The sequence below is a fragment of the Hesperophylax consimilis genome, chromosome 8 (assembly GCF_061612785.1).
Source record: "Hesperophylax consimilis isolate HC1 chromosome 8, BYU_Hcon_1.0, whole genome shotgun sequence".
Taxonomy (NCBI): Eukaryota; Metazoa; Arthropoda; class Insecta; order Trichoptera; family Limnephilidae; genus Hesperophylax; species Hesperophylax consimilis.
This window is the reverse complement of record NC_142843.1, coordinates 23481104-23508079: the sequence shown is the minus strand read 5'-3', so window position 1 is coordinate 23508079 and position 26976 is coordinate 23481104. Positions and strand designations below refer to the sequence as shown.

Here is a 26976-nt window from a genome sequence, read left to right as displayed (position 1 = left end):
CAATGTTTCAGTCAGCAATTCAAAACAGGAACAAGGGCTCCTAAAACCCAAGCCTCCTAACGGTAATATTATTCATTTTGCAACTGCCAATTCCTTCATGCAAATCGTAGTAATTATTTCGGTTACTCTGCAATGCAATTTATCAATTATTTCTACACCTCAAAACCTTGATTTCCGAAGTTAAAAATTTTATGAAAATAATCAAAGTTTTAATTAACACAGAAGATATGAATATTAACTCATGGAACAATACATCGAAAAACGCAGAAAAATACCAAGTTACAAGTTATAAATGGTTATTTTTTAGTCTTTTTCTGAGAATTTCATGTTAATTTTATGATTTATTGAGAGTTGTTTATATTATTTACTTTACTGATTAAATATTACAATGACATTTATAAGTTTCAATAAGTTATTTATAATAATACGAATAAAAGTATAGAATTTTAACCTGTCGAATCAGAGTGGAGTAGAACATTTCATCTGTTTGTGCTACAACGCAAGTTCAAAATTGGAGTTATTGTGTTTGACTTATAAGAGGGTACAGCAATTTTTTGGTCGTTATAAAGATATCTAGCGGAGCATGATCATAAAGGAACAAATTTAGTGGTATAAGAATTTTACTGGTATTTTGTCTTTTATTTAAATACGTCTTTTTCGGAGTCTTATTTTTAATGAAAAAAATAAAACACGAAATGTATACGTCATATTGTTTTATTTTTTTACAGTTTTAGGCTAGTTGCAAGACTGTGTACCTCACGGCGGAAGTGATGGTGTAGGCAGAACAAATTTGTTTGCTTTTAAATCTTAGACAGTACCACAACAAATTAATCATCATTAAAACACATCGGCATTTTTAACGGTATTAGATTCATACTGAATTTTCTCCTGTTAAGATTAACCCCTTTAATAAATGCAACAATTATAATAAACTAATACGATCTTCCATTCTGTTAATCGCTAACTATACCTTTTGTAAACCTTAGTATAAATATTATTTTAATAATTTTTCCCTTTTTAAATACTTTTATTAAAATTTCGATTTTGTTTTCGTGAATGAATGCAAATCTTGGAAGAAGAAATTAACCCACAAATCCAATGACATCCAATCAAAGTTGGAACACGGCAGATAGACTCATTGTCTAAGGCAAAGCATTCCATCAACGTTTGGTGGTCATCACGTACACATGCGGTTATATAGGCATTTCTCTGAACATGACATTACAGCAGTTAATATACGAACATAATTTCGGTCCTACCCGTTCGACGTTTGGCGAGGTTAGTGGAATTTTCGCCTCCAGTTCAAGGGTAGGAAGGCTTTTCAAACCTTAATCCTCAATAATATTTTTTTTGGTTTTTTAAAAGACATTTTAAAACAGATGCACTAAAGTTATAGTTGCATTAATTATTCGTTTTTATTAGGGCTTGATTTTTTTAAATACAAGTGTACGATTTTTTTTATGAATGAATGAATGCAAGTCTTGGAAGTGGAAGTTAACCCATTTCCCGGCATTCGATCGAGCTGAAACTCGGCAGATATACGCGTTGTCGATGACAATGCATCAATCATGATGGCAATCACTCATAAACTTCTTTGTTGTAGTTTCTCTGAAATTGGATGAGATTACAGCAGTTAAAATAGTAATAATTATTGGTACTACCCAATCGGGATATAGCGCAGTTGTAAGCGTGGTTAACACCAGTCCCTGGGGAGGAAGGTTCAATCGTCAGTCAAACCAAACAAGTAAGAAAAATGTACAATACCTATTAAAAAAAAACATTTTTTTACTGGTTGATTTTTTATGCCACGTTGACATTATTACCTACAAACCACAAAACATTTTTAAATGTTGCGTAAAGGTAATATGTAACTAAATAAATATTAACATTAAAACTACATCATTTACGACGTGGCTTAAGAACGGGATACCAAATTAAGGCTATATTTTTATTTTCTTTCTTTTTTGTAATACGTGAAATAATAAATAAATAAACTGATGTATAATGCATCATTTCAAAAAATTCGAAATATTAAGCTTTAAATCTAATTTAAAACAGATAAACCTTTATCTCATTTCAAGGAAAGGGCCAAATTGATTACTGGCCAAAATGATGTGTATTTCACACAAAGCGAATGATATTATATAGATGTTTGTTCCCGCACATGAATTAAATCATCCCTTCATTAAAAGTTCCGCCGTCCGTGTAACACGAGCTGAAAATATATAGTTACTCGGACCACTTAGGTGCGAGAAATTTTGTATTGTTCATTTTCTAATGTTGAGGTGAGGTAAATAACGTGTATTATTGTTGGTGCCGAGAATTCTTCAGCCGACCATTAAATTATTTTTAGGTAGAAGCCAAGCGTTTTTATTTCATTTTTTTTCCAAGGTACAAAATGATGTATCCTACGTTAATCATTTTGTTCGCACTGTGTTTTGTGAAAACTTAAACCGAAAAATATGTTTATTATCATAATACCCTACTAGTATATTTTTATCACTTTTTAAAAATGATTTATAATTAAAATAACAACTCATATTTTCAATATCTGCGCTAAACGCTTGTGTCGGAACCGGTTGATATACTGTATGGAGCCAGTGAAACAATGGCATCCCCGCGATGCTGAAGGGAATAAGGACGGAAAAGAGATAGGCAAGAGGAAGTTTTGGAAACACCTGAAAGCGAACGGTAGCAGAAGTCGAGGACGCCCGAGGAAGACATGGCACAACCAAGTGAATCAGATACATAACCAGAGTCGGGCCATGTAAAGAGTCAGAATAATAGAAGGGTATGTATGACTTGATTTGAGATGTCAATGAGGCAAGGAGTGTGTGCCAAGTTGTGCCGAGTTGTTTGGCTGTCCATCCTCTCTGCCTACCCCTGAAAAACTGCCGGAGAAACGGCGTCACGATTAGTTAGTAAATTCCGAAAAAAGAATCACTATACTGTTGGACTGTATGTTTGGATGATTTCAATTCTCTGAAATGAAATAAATGACACTTCACAAATGTGTTGTGAAAAAAGCTCATTCTAACTAAAATAGATATATTTTTACAATCTTAAAAGATAATATTATATTCATATTTATTAAATGTAGGTAATTCACGTCAAGAAAAATCGTAACGTCTTCGATTATTATTATCATTTAAATAAATCTCAAATAATGGATTACCTGTTCCGCGGAGCCATGTTTTCACATTACAAAAACACGTTCAAAGAATGCCTGAAGAATTCGTTTCATCATAACGTCGAAATTTCGTGAGCGGTGTTCCCCCCTCCCCCGTTCTGTCCTCCCCTCCGGGCCAACGCACACGTTATACGCTATAAAAGTAATATCTGTTCAATTTAGTCTCTCGTGCGATGTTCTCCGGAAATGGGTGAGGGACAATGATGAGAAAGCTCTCTATTTTGCGTGCTTTGAAGAAATAACATTGAGTATTATGGGGGCGCGCTGAGGGGCGAAGTGGAAAGCAGGGGGATGCTTTCCCCATTAAAAAGTAACAAGTGATTAAACAGATTGAATATGGCAACATTTTGGCACTGTAATAAATGATCAGAACCAGAATACTTCGACCCAAAATGAAAACTGAAATAATTTTTTTAAGAATTTCTTAATGGTTTTAGAAGTTCCATATTCTGCATAGTCGCAAAACTTGTTTCGTTTTCGTGTACCTAATTAAATTTGTAAGTCCGTGTTTTTTTTTCAAATACAATTATTGGGGTTATATTTACAGGCAAAGATTCAATTAATGGATTGATTTGTGACCAGGGGTTCGCAATGCGCATGACTTGTAGATTTTTAATATCATAACATAAATTTTTTAAAACACATTTCTGTTTAATAGTAAAGCTTATTTTTAAGGTAATTTTTTTATTCGAGTCTGGTTAGAAAATTATTATCTCAGAAGATGGTGTAAAAATACTTTTAATTTTTTTAAATTAAAAGTAATTTTTTTTTAATTCACGCACAAATTACACATGCGTAACCTAAGTAAGTAAAAAGTGTCAAACTATATTTTTTTCAATTTAAAACTCTTCGAAAACATTTAAAAAAATATTATTTTTAATTATCACTTCCTCCTCCCCCCCGAAGCCTCATGATACGCAAAAAGGGGTAAACTTACTCACTTATTTGATAATTTATTTTAAAAAAAGATTCGAAGTCAGAAATTTAAATTTAACCAAGATGTAACACACTTATAGCAAAAAAAGTATTCTCGCGTTGATATAACCTCCGGCAATCTAGCTGCTTTTGAGGTCAAAATTTGTCGCACCCCGAGGCCAATAAAGTTTCAAAGTTTAGTGATTAAAGGATGCGATAAATCATCCCGATTCCCGATAGGTTTGGTGGTCTAATAACTTTATGGCTCCGACAAGGAATACGCATTACTTCGAAAGGGGAACTTATTGCCCGTGTTGTTGGTGATCACCGTTTTCGTCTTTTTTTCAAATAAAGCCTCTTGTATCCAAGATGACAATCGTTGTTACCTAGCTTTGTAAAATTTCATATCTCGGTAGTCTTACACAATAAACCACACTTAATTTTTTCAACAATTCACTTGCTAAGTATGTTGCAATAAAGGTTCACTCTTTAAAGGGATATTTCCTATGGAACTCCTCTCATTTTTATTTACTGATTCTAATTAATATTATTGTGTTGCTTTCAGTAGATGTCAAGCTTAATAATATAAAAATAACAGTTTTTTTATCAAATCGTCTACAATTAAATAGGTAGGTTATAACTTGAAACAAGAAAATGGTTGTAGCATAAAATCAGAGAAAAGCTTCAGATTTTAAGACGGTCAAATGATACCAGTTAAATTTTTAATTTTATCTTTTCAGGAATGTATATTTTATTTCACGTAAAATGTATAAGAGCGCGTATTCCGAACTCAGATTCTTTAATATATTACGTAGATTTGGTTTAAAATATTGTACTGGTTATAAGGTGTGCATTATAATAATACAACCAAGGTCAAATACCTGTTTTCGTGTAAGCCACATAGTTCTCCCGTCTTTATACTAAACAAAAAGGGGCGTTCTTGTGAGGGGTCAGATAAAAAAGTGTTTTAATCCATAAAAAAGTCAATTAAGATGAAATTCTATCACGCATTAAAAGTTGAAAAATTGAAATAATTAATATTAAAGAAAAAAGTATTTTAATCCATAAAAAAGTATATTGAAATGAAATTCTATTACGAATTAAAAGTTTAAAAAATTGAAATAATTAATATAAATAACATTTTATTAATTTATATTTCTGGAAATAGCTCAAATAAGATTAAGGTATCCCTGGTGTATAAACTTGTGAACGGAACAAAATTTTCGAACTTGGTGTCGGGTTGGTTAAAGGTGTGTGTTAGTATTAGGTTTGCCGACAAACTGAACTTTGAATGACGAAGGAACGATTTAATATGAGATGATCCATCACGTGCAGTTTACGGTGACTGTTTTGATACATTTGATTGATTTAGTTTGATATTAAAAGGATATTTCTGCGTACATAGCTGTAGATTTATTAAATAAATGTATACATTCATTTTAACAGGTTTTAGTTAAATCTCTGTTCCGGGCTCGGAGAAATAGGGATACTATTAAAAGTGAAATTCTTAATTATTTAATCATATCAAAATTGAACCCTCTTTAGGAAAAACTTCTCGTAGATAAATAAATTAATCTTAAAAATGCGCAAGATGAAAAAAAAGCAATGTTGAAAGATTCCGATTCTTTGCTGGAAACTGCTGTGGAAAGGAAAATTGGATTGTTATTTATTCGGTTTCCCATCCAAAGATTTTTCTGCATAGCTGAACATTTCTCAAACTTGGAACATCTAATACGAAGAGACTGAAGTCTTGAATTAACCCCTATTACTCCCAGTATCAAACGGATCATTTATTTGACGGTTGAAAAGTGGAGGATGAAGTATTTTTACAAAATCAAGTAATTCCACTGTTCCTATCATAAATCTTTCAAAACGCGAAAACCGTTAAGGAATAAAATTAATGTTGTACATAAATTTGAACTTTATAGCATTGTACTTCCAACCACCCCAACATACTTACTGATACTGAAACAACAACAAAAATGTAGTAAAGACCGAATGGTTCAATGGTAGCACACAAGAAATCGTTTTCAAACGCTTGCCAGGAAACACTTGATTTGGTCGACATGGTTACATTTTGTCACTACCAGTCAATGAAATCAACTATTTATTATATACTATCAATTTGGGTTGCGGATGTCGATACCACCGCCCCGGGAACCATTCATTGGATAACCAATACCTTTGCCATAGGTCACCCGAAGTGGTTCGCTACGTTTGGTGACTTAACAGGGGATGTCCGGGTTCATTTATTCTGCGTGGTGGGCCAAATTCGGAAAGACTGGTTGAGGAAGGTCCTTTTTACCTCTCGACCCATCGCCTTGTACCGCAGTGTGAATGACGAATTCAAACATCCGTCACTCCTGGACATATGACCCACAGATACCTACCCGCCCCTCTTACCATTTTACTTGCTAGATTTTCCTCTCCTTTGTTTCCTTAAAAAAGCCTTCCACACAGGTTCCCCAAAGATGTGGAACTGATATAAAAAAAAACTATAAGCACGCCAAATAGCAACTTATTTTCATCCCTAATTATCATTAAAGCTTGCTCAACCAAAATATCTCTTGTTTTCTGAATCTTGGCGAATCTTACCTACTCAAGACCGGCAGCTTTCCATAGGTCGTCATGATGTTGGAATACCAATGATCTCTTTTTATTAGTCGTGAATGCTCAGCACCAATCCGTGGAGATTATGGAGATTGATATTATTGAATTAAAAAAATTATTTAAATATTGAAGACAATATTAGTGATTTCTAAACGAAAATCTGAAACAGAAAAATCAGAAAAGGAAACGGTCACATCTGGGACTCGAACCCAGGACCAGAAAAATGTGCGGTGAAAAAATGAAGACAATGTTAGTAGTTCTTATTCAAAGTATGACACAGTTAAAAGTGACCGAGGGGAATAGGGTCCCATTAGCTCAGTTGGTAGAGCACTGTCCCGGAAAGACAAGGGTCCTGGGTTCGAGTCCCAGATGTGACCGTTTCCTTTTCTGATTTTTCTGTTTTAGATTTTCGTTTAGAAATCACTAATATGGTCTTCAATATTTAAATATTACAATTTGAGGTTTTACTCAATAAAGTTATTCCGAAAAATAAAAATAAAAATTATGATACTTTTGAAAGTAGCTATAACTTTGTACTTATCCATTATAAATAAATGAACCAATTTAACTTCGTTGGAACCACTATACATTTATTTATTATTCTGTAAAATAAACGCCGATCGGTTTCGATCTTTCATTCAACTTTAAAAATTTATTTAGAGTTAGGTTATCTGTTCGGTTTTCCGGCCCTCTATCTTCCATAGTTATTTTGCCACCGAACGGAGCATACATGAAAGCGATGAAATTCGCATAAAATTGCGGAGGACTACATCAAACGCGGATTCGATTCGAGTTTGATCGCTTTCAAAGGATGGTACGATTCCCGTGAAGGAGTTCAAATGTAACTCGCACTCCGGAGCCTATCTTACGTAAACGAACGCAATCCAAAAAGCTCGCTCTCGAAGGCTCGAGTGCTATTGAATGGAATAATGACAGTAGGCTGGCGGGAGATTCTTCTCTCCGGGTTTCTTCTGCCGTTGCCGCTGCCGGCTGCCGGCTGCCTGCTGCCGGGCCCTTCAGAGATCGGCGGCTTGAGTTTGTATTAAGGGTATTTGAATATTGTCTATTGTGAGAGATCATAAAAATGTTCGAGATAAATACACTTCTTGTTACTCTGACTAAACAGAACTTTGAATTTGATAATCGGATGAAGTTCGAAGATCACTAAACAATGTCATGCGCATTAGGAAATGTATGTAAATAAAAATGTAAATTTTCGATGTGATTTGAGATTTTCACGGCCAAAAGTATTATAGATGTGTCACCTGCCCAGATTATTATATAGACACTGTAATGATGTATGAAAGAAGGAGGAAGCGCAACATGGCAAAAATCAACCCAACAATAAATCCCTATAGTAAAAATGTTTGTTTGTTCAAAATCTCAAATCTCAAAAGTTCTTCACCGATTGCTTTGAAGTTTTGACACAATGTTGCATTTGAATACGCGTGTGTATTTATATACCAATATTATATAGATGTCACATGTGACAGTTAAGAACATGTTTTTTTTTAAATCTGTAACGACTAAATTTTTTTTTTAATAGCGCTGTTGGACAATTTTTTTTTTCAAAATAAACATTAAATATGTAAACGCAACATTATTGTTTCTCTATCTGCACAGATAGACTAAGCCACAGCAACGCGCAGCGGGGTACAGCTAGTTTACAAATAAAGTTATTCTTTAGTTTTTATTTTTTTTTAAATGTACACAAATACTCGTAAAAAACCATACAGGGCATATAGGGAAATGCGTTGATATTCGCAACGGATTTAAAAGCAACGACAAATGATAAATAGAGTTAATCTGGTAGTATTATTATGCTATGGTCTGGACGATTTCAGCCCTCTGGTTGGTCGAATTCAAATCGTATGTTTCGGGTAAATTCCGCATAGTATTCGCGCAAAAAAATTAAATCGGGGGTCTGCAGGCAAAAAACGACCACCCTGCCCCATAATTTCAACATTTCGGTTCATTTCGGTTTGCAGGCAACCGGACCTAAAAAATTAAGACATGAAAATTAAGACCCGATTGCAAACTGAAATACCGTTAAAAAAATTACCTGCTATCTATCGCCGACCAAAACTCTCTGAATGACTCACCGAAAAAATTCCGCCGTAGTTATATTTTCAAGCGGCAGGTTAGCCAATAAAAAAAGTGAAAAGGAAGCTTTCATGCCAAAAACATATTTAAAATTTGTTTAAAATTCATGCAATACGAGATTTCTTCAAAAACATCGTTTTTGCTCATATTATTTTTGGATAATATCGAAGAAAATATGTTTTAGAAAGTTAATAATCTATTGGATTAATTACATTACAATTAAAAATATTCATAATTACGTGTTAAATTTTTGACGTTTGTAAGAATCACGCTTTCTGAGGTTCCTTGAACATCAAATAAATATTCTATTCCATTCTGATGCAAATCGCGGTAGGTACCGGCGCCTTTATGCAGCACTATGGTATCAGTTAGACAAATAGAATTTAAAATAGAAATATTTTTTTAAATAATATCGTTCGTTATGCAAAATTACTTTAATTACATCTAAGACGCGACCAATTTATTACGTATTTCAAATATGACATAAGTCCTCAAAAACAAATTAACTCCTGTTTAGTATCAAAAAGTACATACGAAGAGCTAGTGTATATTAAAGTAAGTATTGCCATTCCAAATTGGGAATTTATTGGATTATGTCAATTTTTTAGGACTTATCCCAATAAGTTAAATTTTTTAACTCATTGAAAAAATTAGAAACATGAATACAAATATAAACGAATTCAAAAGCCACCTTAAAAAGTATTCCGAACAGTTGAACTGAATCATATCAAATATAAACCAATATAACAACACCCCCATACACACAAGCCCTGCTTATTTATGGGGGTACATCAAATACATATATTAAAAAAAAAAAAAACAATTCTTAATATATTTAAAAAAAATGTATTTACTTTGACAATCTTTAGTCAAGAGCGCAATATTATTTTTTCACCCAAATATGTAGATTGTGACTTATTCCAATAAAATAATTCTTAATATATTTACTTTGACTATATTTTGTTATTATTTCAGCAAATTTATATGTAATATTGTTATATATTGATTTTTTTATTTCTGATTTATATAAATATATATTTTGCATTTTAATTTCGATTAAAAAATAAAATCATTTCGGTGGTATGGGAGAGGAAACATTTTTCTCATTGACGAGATTTATGTTGGGGTGAAGGGTGTTTCTCTCATTGTCCGCGCTCTGACTACTACAGAATGTCTTTTTTTTAATTCCTTTATTTTTCCCAATTTTTACATTAATTACATAAAATATTATATAAATCAATACAAATAATGGGAACCCACTAAGGCGCAGCTTGTGCGTGGGTAATATATTTAAGTTATTATATTATTGTACCTAGAAATAAATGTCTAAATATTATATTTCTACCCATTGACCTAATATCTAACTATTAAATGAAACTGTTGTTAGTATCAGTTTAACTGGGCCCGCAGGGCCTACCAGTAAAAAACCCGCTCCAATAATTATTGCAAAATAATTCGGCCAAAAGTACAAACATTTTGTTTTCAGTCGTCTGAAATTATAAGCTTAAGTATTGTATATTAGTTTATTTGAAAGGTTAAATACAATTATATAAATATTTTGTAACATAGTTCTTTAAATATCTAAATATGTGATTTTTCGATTTTTTATGCAAAAAAGTGTTAATAAAATGCTATATTACACTTGAATTAGGAACAATGTTAATGTGTACAAAATAGATGTAAGCTTAACTTTCTTGAAGAAACTTTTTTTCTTTAGATAAACGTTAAATGTTTTAAAGCTCATATCTACATAAATGAAATTATATGGAAGGTATCTAAAGAACCAAGAAATCAACGATTATACAGAATAAATTGTAGGTCAGTAGTCAGGAGTAAAATGAATCGATATTAGGTACCTACCAGACTCTCGTACTTTTAAAACATAATATTATTATAACCGTCACTCAAAAAAATGATAATTTCTTTGAGCCGAGTTCATGCTTTGGAGATTAAAAAAAACTTTTTGAAATATCTTTTCCTTTAGAAAATCGCTAAAAATACAATTTAGAAGTTTCCAAAATATTCTTAGTAAATTTCTTTATCACCTTTAAATTTGGGGAAAATGCCCAAGAAAGGGCATAATGGAATTTTCATCAGATAACAAAGTTACTTTTCAAATTTTATGAGGCGATATTTTGGATAGGAGACCAATTCATAATAAATCCCCCCTTGCGAAAGCAATAGAGCACTAAACTGAAGTACTATATCGAAAATAGCAATCTGCTACCTTCATTTTCTTTAGGCTTTCCCAGAAACTTGACAACTGAAAACTTACTAAATGATCTTGACGTTAATTAATGAGTTAAAATAATAGACCTAATGTAACGTGGAACATAAAGATACGAATTTAAGAGTTACTTTGTAAGTAGAGGGGGCTTGCGACAGGCTGTTTCTGCTTAGGAAACTTTCTCATTCTTCGGAAATATTACTTTCAGTGGTCATTTTTTTATTAAGTTTAGTCCTTATGCTTTGAGTGTTTGGAAGTTTAAATAAAATTAACGGGGCGTAGTAATGATCAAATAATCTGTTATAATTAGGGATTTTAGTAGGTACGTATAGTTAACTGATTTCATGTTTTAAATGTGTACAGTTTTAAAAGAATTCAACCTATAAACAAGACGCAGAAAAAGATAACTTATGAATGAAATCGGTACTTACAAACATACAAACGAAATAATTTTAAATATGATTGTCGTTTACACGACGGAAATTTTTAAGGGTATTAATCAACATTGAAACCGAATAGAAGATTCGTTTTCGAAGTCCTAAAATAATTCTTCAACCCTCAAAGAAATGTAATACTATGTTCTTATTATTATTTTTGTATCCAAACACATATTATTACGATTCACATACGAGTAGACCTTTCATTTTAATAGGTCAACACGAATGTGGAGCGAAGTTTCAAAATTCCACAATATGAAGAAGGCTAACTTGAATCTGAATTCGCATTAGTAGTGAGGCCATGTTTCGGCTAAAAATATAATGTTTCACAAAGGGAATAGAGTCGGACCCGGACAAAATGTGTGCAAACATTACTGCGAAGGAACGTAAAAGGGTTGAAGGTATGAAAAGGTTCGCAGGAAGAGATCGCCGGAGCGGGGAGCTTTTTCACAATGTCGGCATCTCCAAAAGGTGTCCATTTACACTCCCTAATAATTGTGCCTCTTGTCATTTAAATTACATGTATGGGATTACAAAATGGTCATACCTAACCATATATCTTGGTTTTATTTTGAAGGGGTTTTAAGTAAAAGTAAAGCTATGCGATTTTTTTTATATTAAAAAAATCATATTTCCGTGTTAGGTACAGTGCAATGCGTCCAACTTCGATTTATGCTTTATCAGATAATATATAAAAAAGTCATATTTATTACTTCAAGTTGAAATATATCATTAAAACGGTGACCGGATAAATCATCAAAATGATAATTCATCACATCTTTCAAAAGTTATTAAAGTCATGGAAAGTGATGAAACAAAAAATTATTAACTGGGTTATGTAGGTTAGGTTAGGTTAGGTTTAATTTTTTTTTTTCATCGTTTCTAATGACTTTATATCACTTTTTAAATGTGTGTTGAATTGCCACTGTGTTGAGTTATCATGGAACCCATTAAAACATACATATTTACAAGATGTTTTTTTACTTTATTTCTTTTCTATAAAACGTAGTTATTTTTAAAAAGTTCTGCCAACAAATTATTCATACGCATGACAGCTGGTTGACTGTCAAAACGCGTCATGAAACTGCAGAAATTACTTAAAACTAAGATAAAAAGCTAGAAAACTGAATCAAATATGTGATTAAATCGTATTTATTTGTGTCTTTGAGAAAAGAAATTCGGCTTGTTGTTGTGAATGGCCATATAATAAATAAGAACACAAGAAATGCCTTGTGCCTTATGGACGCCGTGTTTCGTAATCGGAGTATTTGGCCAATCGGACCTTAAATTTTCAGTACAAAATCGTGTTTCACCCATTACATTCACGACAATTAGAGGCGCTATTGTACATATATATATATATATATATATATTGTCGAAACGTGTTCTACTAACGACAATCGGTGCGCACTGAGCGTATACCGGATTTTGTAATTTCCTGTCGGTCAGCGAGCAGTTGGATACTAGAACGTTGGGATCCTTGGAAGCCAAATCGGATTAATTGGAAGGACAAAAGTGAAACCAATTTTTTCACTTCATGTATAACCTTAATATAATACATAAATAGTCTCATCGTAATTACGAAATTCAAATGGTGATGCAGATCTACGATTTCAAGAGAGTGTAAGTGAGATAGAACGTGTGTTAAATGGAATATTTGTTTCCATTCAAATTTGAATGGAAGGCACTTCTTGTTTCTATGTGAACGACCATTAAAATTAAAATTATGAATACGGTGTCAAATCGGTATTGAGACACACTTGGATGTTTTGACAAATATGTTACTTGATACTAAGCAATAAATAAAAACCATTTTAGTTCCAAGATTAATAATATTATGTGTATTAAATTGCGGAGATCTTTTGTATAAAATAAGCATAAAAATATCAATATTCACCAAAAAAACGTAAATGTATTCACCTGAAAAAGTATTTGTATATTATCTTACTTAAGAGGTTTTCTTTTCTGCTGACAAGTGCTTTGACTATTGACTGAAACTAATTAATATATCCACTCAAACTAATGTTTCATAATACAATGGACCAGCAATAAATAAGACGTCTACGTGTTATCATACTATTTTGATTGATTGAATGTTCTTTGTAGAAATTAAGTGATCGTGGTAAATAGGAAACTCAGGAAGAATAAATCTAATGATTAAGTTGGCAGAGAAGATATTTTGCAGTAACATAGATAGTTTGCAATAATGTTTGCCCAGTTCGACGCTTTCGTCATTCCAAGCGTTAAGTCACCTGCAATCGATTTCGCGTCGGTGCCCGTGAGGTATATATGGATACAATGTTAAAGCACATCGATTCTGATCGTTTAAGTTTTGATAATATTAGTACGTTAACCCTCCGTCAAGTGCACATAATCTGACAGGCACACCGCCAGAGCGGATTTGGATCCCGCCTTTCCCAGTAGGTACCTTACTGTCTTTAGGAAGCACTTTTATTTATTTATTCAAAAAACAGTTTTTAACATAAAAAACATACTCTGTACATCTCACTAGTGCATTTCTGTATCAAGATGTGCATCTTTACAGTTACATAATTTAAAAAATACATCTTTGTAAACTTTATATAATAATAACATTAAATTTAAACCCAAAAAAGAAAAGTTAATGACACGGTTGTGTCGAGACCGGTAGAAAAAAATAAACAAAATTTTAGTAACAAATGTACGAAAAAAAAAACACAAAATTTCAACAAAAGAAGCATTGGGCAGTACGTTTATAGTAAGTTGGCAAAAATAATATTCTTCTGTTATTATTATTATTATTGATCCTCCGTTCAGTTTCTCACCCGACAACGTGGAGACGGAAGTGTTCTGTTAGGCTCACTGCACCCAATTTGGTAATATTTTTTAAGGTACGTATTTTCTTATTTATTCCATCACAATTGTTTATTTAACTCATTTCATGATATAGTAATTTCATGTATATTTTACAAAAATAAGTAAAAAAAAAGCTCAAGGTGACCTCTCAGGCATATTGCGCAAACGATTAATTCTGACGCCCGTTTCAGAAAAAGATTAATTTACGTTTTATTTCTTCAATTATAATACCACTTATTATTTGGTCATTAAACGTTTTTTCATCAAGTTTCATTTTTTATCTTTCATGTACATCCCTATAAAGGTCAGCGATTACTTTTGCAGAGCTGAAATTAATATAATATATAAATTAATTTAATTAACGGTCATTTTCAAACCAGTGTCTACCAGGCACATTGCAACCGAAATAAGAAAGTTTAAAGTCTCTCTTCTAAACTCACAGTTCTACACTAAAATAATAAATCACTACTGTTTCAGTGGATATGATGGGACTTCGATTATTGAGAGGATTTGGGACTTAGGTAATAACATTGACACCAGTGTAGAATTCGCCAGTTAACATTAAGCAAATAATATAAAATCACTTTGAGCAGCGCCAAAATCTGATACTTTACTTTTGTGTATCGGGTTATTTTTTTAATCTCGCGGCAGACGCCTTCAAAGTATAAAAAAATTCTAAAGGGTAAATTCACCTGGAATTTGAAAATTCATGCGAATAATAAATGCTTAGGATGGGTTGTTTCAAAGAATTTGAACAATTTATCCAATTTCAAAGTTGTGTGAAGGTTCTATTCAAGTTCTGTTATTATTTCAGATTTGTAAAACAACTAGCCAATAATATTATAATAATCAAGCTTGAATAGAACCTTCACAGAACTTGAAAATTAACTTTGAAATTAGATGAATTGTTCAGATTCTGTGAAATAAATATCTTCTGGTTAAGTGATTCAGAACAATGAATAATAGCAGGTAAATAGAAACAACTAAATACAGAGAACATTATTCTTAGTCGATTTTTATCCTCTCTGGGACACTTAGGTAAAGTGGGCTTAATCGTACGCAGGGCGCGTTAGTGTGCGTGGGAAGATGCACACATGTGTGGGTAAGTGCGTCACAGCTTGGTTAGGGCCTATTTAGATACCTTCAGACAAGGAACTTGAAGGAAACCGTCCGTCAGTACCACCTACGTATATTTGTTCCTCAGAGGGATATGTTAATAAGACTTAAGGTGAATATTTTGCTAACATAGAAATCAGTTTAGAACTAACTGTTCACTGTTCGGAAGCTAACAAAAGAATTTCGAATACTTTACAATAATTAAGGAATAATTAATAAATATGCTAAGGGGACGTTCTGTAATCAAAACAAGAATATTATTAAAAAATGCAGTTCAGTGAAATAATATATTAAGAAGAATAGGAAAGATTGGGTTTTTGAGATTAAATTGCATTTAATACAGAAAGACCACTACTTGAATGCAATGCCTTTTTTTAGTAAGTAATTTATAAGAAGAATATTCATTTTTGAATGGATTGTTAAGAAGTCATTTTCGAAAGTCGAGAATTCGTAGAAAATAAAGTAGTTAATGACTGAATGACAAAATATGCCTTTGAATTTAAATCTTCCAAAAAGAAGTAATGCTCAAAAGTTATTTCTTTACAAATTGTTAATTTATGGACTACCTTTATTTCCTTAATGAAAGCGCCCATATTGGAAATGAAATAGCAAAAGCTTGTTTGAAAATTAAAAGCTATCAGCCTACCCGAGTTTCGGTTCACGGAAAACGAAAAATTGGTTTTTAACCAATCTCAGCATTAATATTTCCGGCGTAATCGGCGGTGCAGACGTAGCAATTTTCTTAACTTCTTCCTCCTTTTTTAATATATCTTTCAAAAGGTAAAAAATAAAAATAGTTAAATAACAGGTAGAACAGTAATCATCGTCACAATAAGCCTCACTTCTGGGGGGAGGGTTTGTGACAAAAGCTTAGTATTACAGCCCCAATGCACGGATGTTGGCAGTAGGGGCTGATGAAAACGAAAAATATATTTTAATTTTTGGATGAAGTAAACTACAGCCGTTATCAAATAATTATAAGCAATAATAAGTTGCCTGAAATATTAATACAAATTGAAAATAATATTCAAGAAAAAATAAATGCAACCAACGAGAATTGAACCCGTGCCTTCTGATGTCCGGTCAGGTGCTCTGAAACCACTGAGCTACGAGTATATCGACTTATTTCCGAGCCACCAAATGATTCAATATGTACTAGTACCTCAATCAACAATTACCGCTTATGGTATATATATTTTAAAAAATTCCACCTGTAAACAACTAACTTTATTTTTGTAGGAAAGGGTTTGTTAGTGCTAAATTTCTCACTAGATGGCATCGAGACATATTATATCTTCATTTATTGGCGAAATATTTTTGACTTAATTAATTATTTTTTTTTAATTTTAAATTAATGTTTATCAGACAACGTTTTATGTATAGCATAAAGGATAACACATAATTGTAAGCAATAATTAGTCGTCACAGCCGTTGTGGTTGACGCTCTGATTTTCGAAAAAAGTTATTTAAAAAATATATTTTTCATAAAGTTTATTTAATTTTAGTGTTTTAAGGTTATTTTTTATGTAACAACGTAATTTTTTAGATGATTAATAATATTAATTATCATTTTAAAACGACCGTTTTATCTTTAACTTTTAACTTATACTAAATAATTATTATTTTCAATTCAATTCAATTCAATTCAATTAATTCAATTCAATTCAATTCAATTCAATTCAATTCAATTCAATTAGTTTATTCCTTTAAAAACATTACAAAATTACATTTTATTTCGTTTTTAAGTACATTTGTAAAATGGTATTACATAATAAGTGGTGTATAAACTATACCAGCATCAATAGAGCTTGCCTTTTAAAGGCAGCTTCACCGATGCTAAATATGTCGATATCCGAATTAATTCTGTTCAACAGAAAGACTGCTCTCCCCACCGGCATGACCATTGGCATGTTACTCCTGCAGGCCGGGAGATAAAACAGTCTATGCTGTCGGTGACGGAGATAACCATCAGGAACATAGAGACTAATCTCTCCATGATAGTCGGATTTACTAACCATCCACGAATCAGTTTGAAGAAGTGTGATATAATATGCACATCTCTTCTGACCCGTAGATGGTTCATACCGAGCATGCCCAAGAGAAAGTCAGTAGGATAGAGCCACGGGAAGTAATAAAATTAAATTAAAATTAAATCATTTAATAAAAATGTTGCCACAAAGTGATTTCACAATTACTGAAGAAGTTTTTTTACAATCATTAGATAGATGACACAGAGCTTAAACACAACATTTTGAAGCATGTATTCCATTACGACGGTAACACAAAAGTAGTCTATAGGTAAATTGCTGGGATTTTTTTCAATTATTTGCCTCTCATGCCTTAATATATTTATATTAATTGTAACTCCAAGATTCACCTAATTGGCCAAATTTACCTCATTAACGTATTAAAGCTTGCATCTACAAGTATTTCAGTTATTATTACTAGAAAGATACAATTTCTTAAGTTATTGATTATTAAATTGCTTTTTTTTCATAAAAGCGAATCTAATATTTCAACACCTTGTGCCTACCTTAGTTCGTTTATGATACCGTATTTATTTGAACGACCCTTATTTTGGCTACCTTGAAATGACAAAAGGGAGGGTTGACATTATTCATCTCATTAATTACAAAATGAGACAAAGATAAAAAGATAGGCAGCTCGGCTGAATGTAAACGGAGGTTCAATAAAACAAGCCAAATTTAGATGAGATGTACCTGCCCATAACATATTTTATCTTTTTCCCTAGGTAAAAAATATGAAAGGGTTAAAGCCATATTCCAAAACCTACCCTGTTATTCAAATTGAGTGTTAACGATTTGAAAACTTGTTATTTATTTATTTATATATTATAAGCTCATATGGGATTCTACAGGCACGAAATAATAGAACCGTAATCAAAAGTAAAATTTGCATTTAAAATTATATAGAACCCACGAAAAATAATAGTAATATGCTAACCTTAATTTTTATTATTACCGAGGTTTGTTATAGCCTTCTTGTTACTATATTCCGTGCAAATATACATTTTATGCGAAAAAAATGCCAACTTCGTGCATTCTAGGTACAAGCGAATCAAAATGACTCAGTCCTGATATTAATGTTGCAATTAAAAAGAATTTTCGATCGAGTAGTTCTAGTTTGTATGTTGAAGGTGATTAGATCCATAAAATCAGTGCTGTCAACAATTCTATATTTCCATAAATATTAAATATGGAAGTCAAGTTCATGTCATTACAAGTTTGAGTGTTTCAACATGCTATGTTATTTAATAGTATTTTTTTAAATTTGCTGATGCTTTCTTTATTTAGATTTCTATGGAAATAATCAACTTAAAACAGTATGTTATTACTACAATTCGAGTAGTTACAAATTGAAATGGGAACAAAGATTTTATACTTGAGAAAAAAAAACTTTATCGACTTCTTTGACAGTTAAATGATTACTATGTTAATAAAACTTCTCCTGAAATAAAGCTTTTATTTAACTTAAAATATATTATGTGATAGTTCGATAAATTTATTGTTTGCGCGGTTGGTTGGTTACATAATATATTGATTTGAATGTGATAAAAAACTTTTTAATAACGCCACCGCTCTGTTGTTTTTGTTTTTTCTCCCCTTTAAAATGAGAGTCAAGCACGAAGTCTTTTGGTCCACATTTCGGTCGGGATATTTGCATAAATATATTTCAATGTGTACAATAGGAGAAATTGTAAAAAGCAAGGACCCTTACAATTGGGTTGGAAAAATCCCAGGAAACAAAGAAACGGAGTTGCTATAATGAGGGGGAATGCGGAGATCTGCGGGCAACGTGGCATCGGGATAACAATAAATCCATTAGCCACTAAATCATCGTTCCGCCTCTACCCAATCTCCCCTTTTTAGTATTTTTATTTTCTTTTTTATTGTAATTTTTGTATTTGTAAGATTCCATCGAAGTGCGAAAAACTCTATATTATTTAATGGGGTCGTAGCTGCTAAGTAAATAAAGGAATGTTGAAATTGAGGAAGGAGTAATGGAGAATATATTAAGTTGAAACGTTTAGTCTACATATTTTCATTAAGAAAATAAATAACGCGAGGAACTTTGTGAAGCTTAAACCGACTAAGTCAATATTAGCCTTCGAATTATTATACATAATTTATTGGTAGGTTTTCATGTTTAAACAAGACGTATGAATACTTTTATTAAGTAGTTACTTAGTAATTAGCCGAGTTTGCGGTTGAATCATAATTGTTCTCAGACAGCGGAATATTATGATTCTTAAATAAGCCGCTTAAGTGGACTTTTCATTTATGAACTTTGAAGTTTAAAAATCCCATCGCTAAAGCCGGCACCCATACGGCGCAATATGCTGCTCCGGCTCTTAGAAGAGGGAGAAACTAAAAAAATAAAGGTAGAAATATAAAGAGTAAGCTCAGGATTTAATTTAATTTCCAACTTTTAAAAACTTGCGTATATAAAATAAAACAAGTGGAAATGAAAGCCCCGCAGCGGTAGATATAGATGTGGGGGTAGGAGTGTAGGAGTAGGGGGTGCGGGGCCATGGAGGTAGAAGGGGGGGGGGGGTCTTCAGTAGGGGTGGCTGCCAAGAGATTCGAGGAATTTATTTTCACGAAGGCTTGACAAACAATGAAGGTAAAAGAAATTGTTTTTGTATGTTAATTCGAAATGAAAGATTTTTTTCTCGCCAACGAAAAATGTGGCGGATTATCAAACGACTTTTATGAAACTCCGATAAAGTTCCGGTGTGATGTGACATTTTGATTTATTGTTGGCTATGCAAATATTTTTGGGTCCCCAATAACTTAATAAGTACTTCGGTAATAGAGGTTAAACTGAAATAAACATTCAATTCTGACTTTAACGTTTGCCAAAAAAATATGTATTTCAGGAAAGTATTAAAGTCAATATTTTAAAATACCAGACGAAATTCCTCCAGCAAAATAAAAATACTATATTAAGGGCCAACTTGTAAACTTCCTAAATTTAATGTTGTTGTATTCTCAAAAATCGATTTTTAAATATTTACCAGTTTTAATACGATTCAAATACCATACCAAGAGAAAAAAGAGATCAATTATGATAATTTATACGACAGTGATTTCTACTTGCGTGGTGAGTACTTAATATCCAACGTGTTGTTTGATTTTAAAATCAATCCAACTTCATATATATAGTAAAGCACATTTAAAGTGAAATGACACTAAAGTGCGCTTTATACATGATGTGTTATTATTATTATTCATAACTTAATTTAATAAAATACGATCTCAATAGCAGATCCTTAATATTAAGCATAAAACATGATAAGATACTCAACTGGGCGTGTGCATAAAATCTGAGCGAAAACACGTCTAAATCGATTTATTAACAACGGCGAATGAATGAATGAGAATTAAATTCAACTCAAGAACCTTGCGCAGAGCATTTCAACTCCATAATAACCCATACAATGCTCGCTGTGCGCGACGTGTAATATTGGATGGTGGCAGTGAATGGGTTTACCTGCATTATATAGAAGATGCTGAGTGTTTTGGTGAGTGACTATCCCAGTAGCGGCACCTATCAAATCTACTCCTCTCCTGCAGGAGACGATTCTTACCCCGTGATGGGAAAAATATGTACGGTGTAAGGTGTTAACACTATGGTAGCTACGACTTGAATAGTAATTTTGTTAAAGAGGTAAGGTATTTTGAGGTGGTTTCATGCTGATTTTTCAAAATCATCAACTTATTCTCGTTGAATAAAGTATTTGTATTTTTAAAGGTTGAACGTTGATTTATCTATCGCACTAAGTCACAAAACATGTTTTATGAGTAAATTTATAAAATAATATTATATTTCAAATCCTGTTTTTATGTTATTAGTGCAAAAAGTATTTTTCTTAACGTCATGCCTAGGCTTTGCAAATCCTTCAAGATTGCGGGATATAATTTAGATACCTTTGATTCTAGTAATATTACAAAAATATATTAAAAATTCATAAGTATTTTAAGAAGATTTTGATAAAAAAATTTGTTTTAATATATTGAAAAGATAACATAATAAGTATTGAAGATTTTGATTAAAAAATATTCGTTAAAATATATGAAAACATAACTGTCACTGACCGGTCGGTGGCCGAGTTGACATCGCGCTTGGGTCCCACCCAGGCGTAGCGTGTTCAATTCCTCGGCTGGCTAAATCGTCCATCACAACACAAGCAACATTTTCCGCTTTCTGTGGTGGTAGGAGATTTTCAAATATTGTCAGGTTATTCGTAACCCGGGAATGAATGTCTTTCTTTTAAAAAAAAAAAAAGTTTCATCAGTCTTTTGAGGTCAATCGTCATTGTTACTATTAATATTATAAAAATACTTTGAAAACGTCACGAAGTAAGAATTTTAAGAAGACTGAACATAAAAACTTCATAGGTACTGTCTTCTGGACATTCTGGCGCTTTTGTGTGATTCGCAAGTACGTGTAAATTTTTTTTTCAATCCGTCAAATCTGCGAGATCAAATATTGCTGAAATCCCGGAGGATGTGGGATTGCAAACCCTAGTCACAAGCGCTTTAGTATCAATATACAAACGTCACCTTAAACGTTTTAACAAGCATTTTGATGATAAGTTTTTAAAAGCAAATTTTTAAATTAACAGTTCTCTAATCCTTTAGTGTGATACATAAAATACTCATTTCATAACTAAACTATAACCAAAATATTTTTTTTCTTTTCTCTCTTCGAACAAAATGAATACATAATGACAATGTGACAGTCTCGATGCACTAACTTAGGACGGATTGTTTCGGAGAATTTGAACAATTCATCAAATTTCAACGTTCATTTTCAAGTTCTGTGAAAGATTTTTTCAAGTTCTGTTTTTATTTCAGTTTTGTCAAGCAACTAGCCTACAGTGATATAATAACAGAACTTGAATAGGACTTTCACAGAACCCGATAATGAACGTTGAAATTTGATGAATTGTTCAAATTCTCCGAAAAAATCCGTCCTTAATAATTAATGAAAATAATGAAGAACTTACCTTCTTGCCGTCAAGCTCGTGGGTGACTTGCGCTAATACCTTATCTACGCTAGAGGGGTCACCAAACGTGATGAACCCGAATCCTCTGAAAAAAAGAAGATAAATACATACATTAATATTATAAAACATATTTTATGAGCATACAAGGAAAGGGAGCTAAGGGAAGGTTTACGATTTTGAATTTTTTTTACAAAATTATTATGTTAGTTTGTATTTACCACTGGAAAAAATTACCTAGTCGATTTAAATCACAAAATATTCTACAAATTGACGATTTATTGCATATTGACCAAGTCACTTTATGAAGTTCTGCTACGTGAAAAACTGACCAAGTTTACTTGGTCTACTCAATAGTTATCTCAGAGAGTTGTGCTATAATCATGCTGCTATTTTTTATTACGAATAAAATGCTTTGAAATCAAAACCAACAATAGGGTGTTATTTTATTTTTAAAGAAATTTTAATAATGCATTTTTTTGTAACCCATAGAGTGAATAAGCTTGTTTTTTTTTAAGTTTCTCAAGAGTTTTCTTCGTGGTTTGAACACATGCAGTATAACAAGTATAGAAATCACGAGCCACGTTCTTTCTCAGATTTTTTTTAAACTACAAAATTTTTATAAATACTTTTAGTATTTTTTACGATATTTTTATGCTATATGCTTAACTAAGAAAAATACACATTTATAAAACAGTGATTATTTTAATTTACTGACTAAGTTTGACTCTTGAACTGTCCTAGGAGCGAAAAGGGGCTAAGTCAGTAATGTTTTATTAGAAAAAAAAAACTGTTTTAATGTTTCACTATAAACACAAAAATTTTCTTTTCTCTTGTATATATATATTTATGTATTTATTTTTTTCATAAATAATTAATTTTTAGCGTTTTGACAGTCGTTCAAGATATAAATCATGAAAAAGACACTTCAAATAATATAATATCCTAATTTGCGAAACTATGAGTTTGTATCTATGCAAAAAACTAACAGGGATTTCAACTTGGCAGCTTTTCCTTTTATGCTCATGATTTATAATAAGAGAATAATATAGAAGAATTGAAAACAAGGAATGCAATGTGGACGTGTATCGTGATCCAAAAGTCTAACCATACTTTGCGTAAAATTTAAATACAGAACTAAGTCTCACAATAATCATGAAATTTTCATTTCGATAATATTGGATTGCCTATAAATATGCTAATTGGGCTAGAACCAAAAGTTTAGTTAGGTAAAGCCAGTGAAGACATTGGTTTCTATTCAAATCTACATGGAAGTCATTTTGTGTGTGTATTAACTATCCAGTGTTAAGGCAACAATCTACTTTATGTTTTCCAGGAATAAATCTCATTAAATGAATAAAGATAATAAAAATAATTGACAATTTTGCTTCCGTATTTGCAGAATGATAATTGAAAAGATTCAATGTGAAACAATTTAGCAAGTAAAATACGAATGGTTCAATAAACTCAGTCGCAGTAAACTCTGAAAAACAAGCGCAGAGTGAAAATACTCCTAGAAGCAGAAGAAGGTGAATTGCAGCAGCAATATTTTTCCGAAATACTTTTGCAGTAATGGCGTAAGCAATAAAGTTACACTGGGGGGAGATGGTAGATTGACGCCCGAATCACTTGTCAGTTTTTCTCGGGCCATTTTAACTGAATTGGAAATGCGGGGATAAAACTGAGGGGTAGACCGGGTGGTGGGGGGGGTGGGAGGGAGTTGCTCCACGATTTGTACGGCTCCTTAGCACGACGTGTCCAATCAGCACGTGAACGCTTTACGTGCTACTGTCACCGAGGAACACCCATCCTTCCGAGTGCCCGCACGGACTTTGTCCTCTATCATTCCGGAGTTATGTACAGCTCGAACGGCGCGCGGTCTCCGTCCCAGCGCAAAGTTTCAGAATAAAACGGTTCAAGTGAAATCAATGTGCTTGGATAACTACGTTGTAACGTCTCAACGGGGAAAATAGCAAGATCGACGTTTTAAAATTCCATTATCTCAGTTCTTCGACAACTTTATCAGATTGATTATTTAAACGTACACATTGATTATTATTAATACGCAGACATTATAAAACTAATGTTACTTAAAAGGTGGCGAATTGAGGATTATTAACATTTTGACCAATTAATTAATTGAATCTAGCAGTTCGTCAGCTAAACATATTTAGTCGTTTAATACACGGCTGAATCAGAGATTTGATCCCTAAAAGATTTTTTACTTAAGTACACGGAAATAAAACCAAATATTCTTGTCTTCTTTTAAAACGATTAAATGGATCCAAACCCCTTAGCTCACGAACGATGAGTTCGAACTCGTTTGTGAGCTCGTTCAAAAATTCTCTAAAAAAAATTAAAGTTCTTTTTTTTAAATGTGGTGTATATGTGAAAAAAAAATCGGTGTTGTGATCATTTTTTGATCATTAAAAGTTTTATCATTTATTTTTTTTTAGGTTTCTCATCCAAAAATACATACAATTTTTTTTTTACTTTTCTACAGAGAAAGTGGTCTGTGGCAAGACAACGTCTTATATTATAAAATGCATTCCAAATGATTGAGATAAATTCTATTTGGTTTCTAATCTATATCTATAAAAAATCAGCCTGAGTACTTTTGTGCTCGCAAAACTCGAACATATTGCTGAAAATTTCAAATTTTGTTATAACTAGTGCCAGGAGGGCTTAGAGATGTATAAATGGTAAAGTGGGGGATGCCCGAGGAATACTTCACGGAATATCTCTGAACCATAATGAGATACGAAGTAAAATTAAAGTCGAAGAAATGTAGTGTTTTAAGAGTAAACATGGTGGTATACGATAGCGAATAGTGGAATAAGTCGGAGGCGCCGGAGAAAGGCATAAGCCAATGATGAAGCATTGCGGGGGATCCACTGATATATATAATCATTAAATTTAACATTCAAATAAAACGACTCAATTATTAACTATATTTTTTTCTAACATGGCTAAACTAATTAATTACATGATTTGGTTGACAAAAAACGAGAACATCGCCGTATTCCGACTTTCTTTAAGAGGTACATGGTAAAAAAAACTTTGACTCACATTTCTTCCCCCTGTTATTTTTTTTTCTCAATTAAGCATTATGTTACACCGTTCGTGGTGCGATCCGTTTTGTTAGTACACTCATTAAAAATAATCACACTTAGTACATATTTCCACGTCACCTATTACTGAATACATTCCACGCCATGGTGAAAACACGTGCGTGCCATATCGTGATAACAAAAACACGGGCAATTATAAAATAACAGCAAAAATAAACTCGTGTCAGAGTCGACACTTCAATTATTAAAACAAACATTTTATCCTCCGCAAAAATAAAAAAAAGATTCCGTTCGAAATATCATGTTTCATGGAAAAACAATGGTGAAAAGAACACCAAAGGATTTTCAAGCGGGGAAGTTTAGAATTAAGGCAGTTGGCCATTTTTACTGTGTGGACGCACTATATCTTTCGTGATAATTGTATATGGGTCAGTTTTATTTAGTTTTTAGTGAATACATGGAAATTACGTAAAATTAACAATTTTTTTTTACTTAATACAATTTTGAGCAGTTATAAAATAATAATGGTTATAGTTCGATGAATTATTAATAATGTGGTTGTAAAAAATCAGAGTTTTGGAAGAAATTGCAATGACTTTCGATCTTAATAATTAAAAGCAAAAATATACACATTTTGTGTGTATATTATATTATAAAAAAAAATTACATGAAAAAAATCCGTGAAACTCTTTATGAATCTTCATTGAAATTACTGCGTCAATATAAAAAATATTTAGATTTTGAAAAATGCAACAAATTTTTTTTTTAAACAAATTTTATTATTTAAATTTATTAAATGCAAAATTAAGTTTGTATATGAAAAAAATAGATATATTTAAATTTATTTTAATATTGTAGAATTCATTTTGTAGAAATCCATTTTGATTTTTTGTTTTTTTTTTAACATATTCAATAGTATATTTATATTTATTTATAAATTTAATAATAATATTATTTAATTAAATTTAGAAAATTTTAAATTAAAATAATTGAACATAATGATAGGCATTACATGATGGTACAATTTCAACATTATTAAACCGGTGCAAGCCGGCAGCATAATATTCCTTTGTTTCCTTACCATCGCCATTAAATATAAACAGCGGGTCAGATAAATAATACACAGACCTTCTACAAATCGCTGCCGAGTACCGGGTGGTTAAAAATTAAGTCGTCGAATGTTTCGCAAACTGCAATATTTCTTCAGTGCAAAAACAGACAGGTGTAATTCGGAACTCGCTGTCTATTTATTTGTGAGTACAGACGGCGCGAGGTGGCAAGAAAACATATCGTGTGGTCGACCGGGGCTTTCTCGTAATCAATTATTTTCAAATGTAAGACTGGTCATTACTGTGTGCCATGAAAAAATGTAAAAACAGGCCGCTGTACATACCTAGTTATATGCTTATCTTTTGTGTCGGGTGTTTTATATTAACACGGAT

The 26976-nt window shown here is 32.1% G+C and overlaps 1 protein-coding gene across 7 annotated transcripts in view; it reads right to left on the bottom strand.

The window, feature by feature from the left end:
* Window positions 1-26976, bottom strand: part of Rbp6 (RNA-binding protein 6) — a 648561-nt gene that overhangs the window by 301575 nt on the left and 320010 nt on the right. For all 7 annotated transcript variants that reach the window (XM_089635054.1, XM_089635053.1, XM_089635056.1 and 4 more), the window contains one exon: window positions 22467-22551. In XM_089635054.1, coding sequence (XP_089491180.1) covers window positions 22467-22551 — 85 coding nt within the window. The remainder of the gene's footprint in view (window positions 1-22466; window positions 22552-26976) is intronic.